Source organism: Mandrillus leucophaeus, unplaced genomic scaffold, assembly GCF_000951045.1.
Source record: "Mandrillus leucophaeus isolate KB7577 unplaced genomic scaffold, Mleu.le_1.0 Scaffold179, whole genome shotgun sequence".
Lineage (NCBI taxonomy): Eukaryota > Metazoa > Chordata > Mammalia > Primates > Cercopithecidae > Mandrillus > Mandrillus leucophaeus.
This window is the reverse complement of record NW_012101798.1, coordinates 2,153,475-2,161,102: the sequence shown is the minus strand read 5'-3', so window position 1 is coordinate 2,161,102 and position 7,628 is coordinate 2,153,475. Positions and strand designations below refer to the sequence as shown.

The 7,628-nt window shown below is 36.2% G+C and overlaps 1 protein-coding gene across 1 annotated transcript in view; it reads right to left on the bottom strand.

Annotated features, from left to right (window-relative positions):
• Window positions 1-7,628, bottom strand: part of LRFN5 (leucine rich repeat and fibronectin type III domain containing 5) — a 316,824-nt gene that overhangs the window by 11,621 nt on the left and 297,575 nt on the right. Inside the window, exons 3-4 of the mRNA XM_011977336.1 lie at window positions 5,351-6,755; window positions 1,820-2,532 (exon numbers count right to left, since the gene is read on the bottom strand). Coding sequence (XP_011832726.1) covers window positions 1,820-2,532; window positions 5,351-6,735 — 2,098 coding nt within the window. The 5' untranslated portion in view covers window positions 6,736-6,755. The remainder of the gene's footprint in view (window positions 1-1,819; window positions 2,533-5,350; window positions 6,756-7,628) is intronic.

The following is a 7,628-nucleotide window of genomic DNA, read 5'->3' as shown; positions in this document are numbered from 1 at the left end:
AAAAAAAAAAAAAAGCCCGTTGGATAATTATTTTGAATACTAGCACTGAAAGTCATCTCTAACTACTTTAATCTTACATACTGTGGAATGGCATCATGATACATTGTGTATGACAAGATGTGGCTTTGTCAAGTTACCAGTAACTGAAATTGTTGTATATGCTTCTAGCATAAGGAAATTAACGATTCCACATTCCTCCTTTGTATCTCAAGTGGTACTTCAAGTGATCTGAAAAAGTTAATAAACTTTTGCTGTGTGTTTAACTTACTCCCAAAGAGTAGTTGACATAAGACAGTAAAGCCCCTATCTTATGATATTATGGCTAAAATGTCATTTCTTTTGTGTAAAGCAATGGGTCTAAGTTCTCATGTGAGCCTTATTCTCAAAACAAAACAAAACCTCTTTGATGTTAACCTGTTTACAGATCTTTAATAAAACACCCTCAAATTATTATATAATTAAGTTTTTCAAGGAGTGAATAGAAACATTTATCTATAGACCTTAATTTCAGTAAATTGTTAATAATTTCACATTACCCAGGAGCATTATTAGTTTCTACTCAATTTAAAATCCTGTGTTAAAAAATGATGTATTCTCACTAAATGGCATGATTTCTAGTTAAATTTATCACAGTTTCTGGTTAAAATAGCAAATGCATTTACTTTAAAAGGAAAACATTCAAATGCAAAACTATAGTGCAAAGGGAAAAAAATCCACTGCCTGTTTAATGAGCAATGACTTTATAAGACTTATAAATCTAATGAGAACACCATTAGAAGTTTTTAAATTTTACTTGGTGATAAAGATAAACACCCCTTTGATAAAGGCAGTCTTGTATGTCTCCCTCTTTAGCTTGCATTAAGACCAACATAAAACTCATTCATTCAGAAAATGTGTATTAAATGAACGAAAACACCTTCATATGTCCATGTAGATGCATAGGAATTTGTAGCCTGTGACTTAAACTTGATTAGAGTTTTCATAAATGCAAAATAAATTGCACTTTCTTCCCCTTTCCACTGAAAAAGGTGTGTCGTGGAGGAGAAATATCTTACAACCATTAAGGCACCTGCACCAAGGATGTTGTTTCGAAGGGAACTAATTTTAACATTAACTCAGTATACTAATTGAATATTTTATTTTAAATAATTTAGCAACATGAAGTTGTTCTCTACAACATTTCCCTAAAAACAAAGGAAACACTATTACCATTGAAAGAAAATATACAGTCTACTTGAAAAATATCATTTATCCATAGGTGGTCCTTTGTAAAATTAGAGAACATATCACTTTTTATGCAACACTGTCTTTTTCCTACAACAATTTTCATTTTTTAAATCTGCTGCTGCTAGTCCTAGGAGCTGGTCCTAGAATAGGGAAAGGCACTGCTGCAATGTCATGCTTTTTCCCTTATTATTTTATTTATGTTTCCTTCCAGTATACATATACATAAATACATATATATATAGTTATATATGTATATATATATACTGTTCCTGAGAAGGTTGATTTATGCACAGCATCAGAATTGCAAATTCCAATTTTCTATGTGAGTTCTCAAAATGATTTTTCGTTGAAAAGAAATAATAAATGACACAGAGCTTTTCAGTAGTCCCTCAGAATTTGAGAGTTGCCTTTCCACTATGACCATCAGAACAGTCAGACTGAATAAACATCACATTCATAGACATGCTTCTTTTAGAAAACAGTCCACATGTGTTCGGCGAGTTAATATAACAATAGTATTCCTTTAATTCTCCATCGAGGGAGCACTTGTGCCTTGCTCTGGATCTCTCAGCAGGCAAAGTGAGAAACTTACTTGGCTTTATATGTGCTCTTTTAGATGTGGGCCCCTCTGTGACAGAATCGGGAGGTCGGCTAGCTAAATGCAGGGCAGTTGAGTTGTTCCTGTTAGTGTTTTGGGACTCAACATTTGTGACAGCTTCACTCTGTGGTTCGGTACTTGGCTTTGTGCCAGTCTTTCTTTTCTGCTTTTGGGACACAGAAGTGCTTGAAGTCCAGGAAGGAGGCAAAGCAGAGGTAGTGGTAGAGGAGTCCTGACTCGAACAAGTTTCTGAAGATTGAATCACATTGTCATTGGCAGCTTTACAACACTGGGCATTCTCTTCGTGTCCCACAGCTTGTTTGGACACGGACTGGGGCAGCGTTACACTACAGCCTTGTATTTGAGCCCCATTAGTTTGAGAATAAACATTGCTAACCTTGGTGACCTTGTGTTGCCCATTATTGTTGCAAACCTTATACCGGATCATCAGAATAATGATGAATACCAGCACAGATGCTACAATGATTCCACCAATAATAATAATCATGGTGCCTCCCAAAAACTGGGACTGCATGAAATGGCAACGCACATAATCCTGTTCCGTAGTAAACTGGATGCAACCCACGACTCTTGTGGCAGTGAGGGAAGTGATGCCATCATCATATATGGCCAAGACACACAAGTCATACATAGTTCCAGCAGCCAGATTATTGACCAGAAAAGTTTTGCTCGTAGGAGGTATCATTCTGAGGGACAATGGAATTTGTGTTAATATTAATAACAAAATAAAACATATACACAGAAAGTCACTACGACTTTAGTTCGGTGTCATTTTACTATTCATTAAGGTAAGTACATTTATAACATATGAATTATTGAAAAATGATCTAATCTCATATTTACCAAGTTAAAATGGCTAAAAGTCCTTGTCAGCATCTGCACTATATTAATTGTTCCTACCCCAAGCCTTCACAAGCTTACTAATTACATTGCTCGGCAAAGGAGAACTCCTAATAAAAAACACTGCTAAAAAATCATTGATGATAAATTACTTTTGAAAGGTGTGACTGTGACATTATCTGACTGCTAAACAAATCCATTTAGCACTTACAATACCTCTACGACTAAAAGCAAATTTGAAGGAAGGGAAAATGTTGACAATCACATTAGAAATCTAAATAGATACGCATTTCAGAGCATTTATTTTCCATTTCAGAAAAATGAAATTGCACCCAGTAAATATATATTTAATAACTAAGATTATTACTAAGATTAAAGTATTTTCTTTACAAATCTAATCCTTTTTTAATGCCATCAACACTTGGACCCCATTATGTTTTTACCTATAAATGAGGATAATGAAAACATATAAGTAATATTATCCTAGAAACATGAACAAGGCAAGTCTGTCGACCACAGCATAAATCCCTCATTCCATTTTATGCTACCGCAAATTTCCATCGGAGCACAATTTATAAAGTATAAGAGTTTAGGTGGTGCCCAAATCTAATATCACCTAATTTCAGTGATACTTTCACTGCGATGGCTCATGCCTGTAATCACAGCACTTTGGGAGGCCAATGAGGGTGGATCAGTTGAGGTCAGGAGTTTGAGACCAGCCTGACCGATATGGTGAAACACCATCTCTACTAAAAATATAAAAATTAGCTGGGAGTGGTGGCGGGCACCTGTAGTCCCAGCTACTCGGCAGGCTAAGACAGGAGAATTGCTTGAACCCGGGAGGCAGAGGTTGCAGTGAGCCGAGATTGTGCCACTGCACTCAAGCCTGGGTGACAGAGCAAGACCTTACCTTAAAATTAATTAATTAATTAATTAATTAAAGAGTTTATAGACATCTGTGAATCTACTACTTTCTAAAAGTTTCTTGTTGATGTCTATTTTCCTCTGTTCCTTCAGTAGCAACTGAATATGACCTAATTTATAATTAAACAGCAGGCATTACTAAGCATTTTGTATACATTAAAATTTAATCTTTACAATGACCTTATGAGACAGGCATTATCACTATTTTACAAATGACAAAAAAAAGTCAGGGATTCAAGAAATTTCCTCAAGGTTTAACAAAATTTTACTTGTCATTGCAGGATTAAAATCCTGGAATTTGGAAAATCAAATCTGGCTTATTTCACAGAGATAATGTTTAAAATATATATAATATCCAATAGCTACAGAAAAGTGTGGGGTGGGGAGGGGTATTTGTCATTGACAGTAGTCCATGGGTTATGTGAAGAGCCTGGTATGACAAGAGCAAATTACTTAAAGTTAATATACATGTATCATAGTCCACGTCCCCACATATTTAGTGATGAAGGGATAATTTCTCCCTTGTAATAACGAGGAATTGAAACTCAGCCAGGTAGAATCCTGCCCCGGGTTGATCACATGGCTAGCTAGGATAGGTTTAATTTTGCCTACTAGTCCATGCTTTAAAAAAAAAAAAAAATTACTCTCATTTCCATACAGGAATGAAAATCAATTATATTGAATAATTCACCTGGGGACATAGGAACTGATCTGATCTGATTTCTGAATATCTTAAACATTATATATATATGTGTGTGTGTGTGTGTGTGTGTGTGTATTATATATATTTCAAAGCCATGGTTTTGCATCATTTCCCAGGGCATAGTAAGTCTCTCAATTATATGAAAGGATAAAAATATGTCTTTTAAACAGAAAATTGGACAAGATGTGACTATAAATCAATGAGGCTGAACTTTAGAAAAACATACCAGAAATTCTTTAGTAGGTGCAAATTCCCCATCATCATCCTTACTTGGATATTACATACCTAATTCCAGTGATACTTTCACTGCTCAAATTATTTATAATGTTTCTTTTTGGAACTCTCTTAGAACCAGTATACATGAGACAACACAACCACACACACACACACACACACACACACACACACACACACACCCCCTTAATCACTCAAAAAATCAGTCTCATTATTTTATAGTTACATCCTATTTTTGACCAAAAATGGCAATACCCATCTTGATCACCCACCTTATTCACAAGACTTGACTCCAAATGGCTTTTGCTTGTTTCCAAAATTCAAATTCACCCTCAAAAGACGAAGATTTGCCACCACTGAGGATATTCAAAATAGTATGATGAAGGTTCTAAAGATAATTCCAAAAGTGCTTTGAGCAATGGCAGCATCATTGGGATAATGGTATAGCCTCCCAACATGACTTCCTTGAAGGAAAGAACACTCATTTGGATGTGTAAGTTCTGGTATGTTTTTGAATTTTTATTATAAATCATTCTTGTTCTCTGATAGTCACATCTCTTAGATGAGGGGGAAAAAAAGTAAGTAAGCATAATATTAAATATAAGTTGAACTCTCTAAAGATAATACCATTCAAAATATCTCCCCACTTGTATTACCACCTTTTTCAAAGCTTACACTATGCACTTTAAAATACGGAATTACAACACAGAAGAGCACTGCCAATTAAAAAAAATCAGTAGTACATTAACAAGTTCTACACTAAGATGCATGGTAAGTATATAAATTTGCTTAATTTTTCTTACCTGTAAACAAGGGTGTCATCATAAGTACCATTGTACTGGATTTGAAACATACGTATTCCAGGGATATTTCTTTGAAAATTAAATTTAAGTAGTGCCGTTGATGATGTAGCTTCTGCCACCACAATTTTATCTTGACTCAATTTAGTATCACCATTACTACTGCTTGTATTAGACCCTGACTTGGTAGAAGTTGAGATATCTGAAGAACCAGGATCAGGCTCATGGATATGGTTTGTACTGTTTAGTAAGTGAGGGAGCTTAATTATATGAAGATCAACTATTTGTGTTGCTTCCCCAGCAGGATTGGAAGCAATGCAGGTAAAAGCACCTGTATCCTTTACAGTAGTTATAAGAATGTCAAGTGTTCCGTTATCATACACCAGAGATCTTGTTGCATTTGAAATAAGCTTTCCTTCAGGAGAAATCCAGTGAATTGCAGGCTCAGGGTCTCCCCTGGCTTTGCACCTCAGTGTTGCCCTTTGTCCCTCCAGGACTCTCATCTCATGTGTATGACGAGTAATGAGAGGAGGCTCACACAAAAACTCTTCTTCAGGAATTGACCAAAAGTAGCGGCCAGTTAAAAGTGGAGGAGAAGCACAGGTCTCTAAGTCATCTTCTCTGGACAGACGCCTCAACCACAACAATTCACAATTGCAATGCAAGGGGTTTCCACCAAAACTTAATGCAAAAGTAGATGGGCTTATGATTCCTGAGGTTGCTAGTACCTGAGCTCGCTGAAAGAGAGGGTCAGGTGGTAGCTTCTGCAATTTATTTGATGTCACATCTAACCGAGTCATCTTGTGCAAATGGGAGAAGGTCCCCTTAGGAATGTTATCAATCATATTGTGATCCAAACTAAGGGTATGCAAGCTAACCATCTTCTCAACAGCATCCCAAGGAATGGTTTCTAGATTATTATAGGACAGATCCAGCTCCTCAAGGGCGAAGACATCATCAAATGCTGTAGAGGAAATTAAAGTCAGCTGATTGTTGTTGAGTATCAAATGATGAAGATTGGAAAGACCACTGAACATATCATTTGTAATTTTAGTCAATCTGTTGCTATTCAAATGCAAAGCCCTCAAATTTCGTAGGTCAGCGAAAGCATGAGGTGTAATAAAACTTATTGTATTCCTGGATAGGGTCAGGTCCACCAAGCTGGTCATATTGGCAAAATCTTTCCTTTTAATATTTGTAACAAAATTGTCTGCCAACCGCAGTTCCACAGTTCTCCTGTCAATGTTTGGTGGAACAAATAAAAGCCCTTTCTTGGCACAAAGGGTTGCAAGATTAGGAGACAAAATCTGACAGACACAACGCTTTGGACAGATCTGAGCTTTCACTGCTATGCCAATGAAAAACAGATAAAAAAGAATTTTTTCCATTGTAGATCAGATTTAAGAGCCTGTAACAGAAGACACAAAATAGAATGTTAGCATCCAATGATTTAATTCATATTCATATTCCTACTAAAATAATATTTGTATGCAATGTAGAATAGAGAAGTAATTCCACTTGTTTGCTTAACAAGTATTAATATTTATTCTGTAGTAAAGGCCATAATGGGCAATAGGGATGAATCATACACCATTGATAGTTTCATGGGATTTAAAATCAAGTGGGAAAAACAAAGCAGTCAAAAGATTATTATAACTGCAAACTAAGTGCCATTTTTTAAGTATGTCCAGGGTACTCCATGGGTGAACCAAAATAGATATATGGCTGAGATTCTAAGCCTGGGAGTTCAGGAGAACATACCCTAGACCCTGAAGGACATTTTGTTACATAAAGATATCTAAAAAATTAGAGGTATATTTGAAGATTTGTAAGTAGGTCAATTCAGTAGCCTCAATGGAAACAATAAAAAACCAGTATTTGTTAGCTTGCAGCATGACCTTGAAGACAACAAATTCTTGATTAATTTTTTTAACTTTACAAACTATCTTGACATAGATCAACCTTCACTTTTTTATTATTTTATTATTTTATTTTATTTTATTTTTGAGATGAATCTATCATTGTTGCCCAGGCTGGAGTGCAGTGGCGTGATCTTAGCTCACTGCAACTTCCACCTCCCGGGTTCACGTGATTACCCTTCAGCCTCCCTAAGTAGCTAGGATTACAGGCGCCCGCCACCATGCCCAGCTAATTCTTCTGTTTTTAGTAGAGACAGGGTTTGTCATGTTGGGCAGGCTGGTTTCGAACTCCTGACCTCAGGTGTTCCGCCCCCCTCAGCCCCCAAAGTGCTGAGATTACAGGCATGAGCCACTGTGCCCAG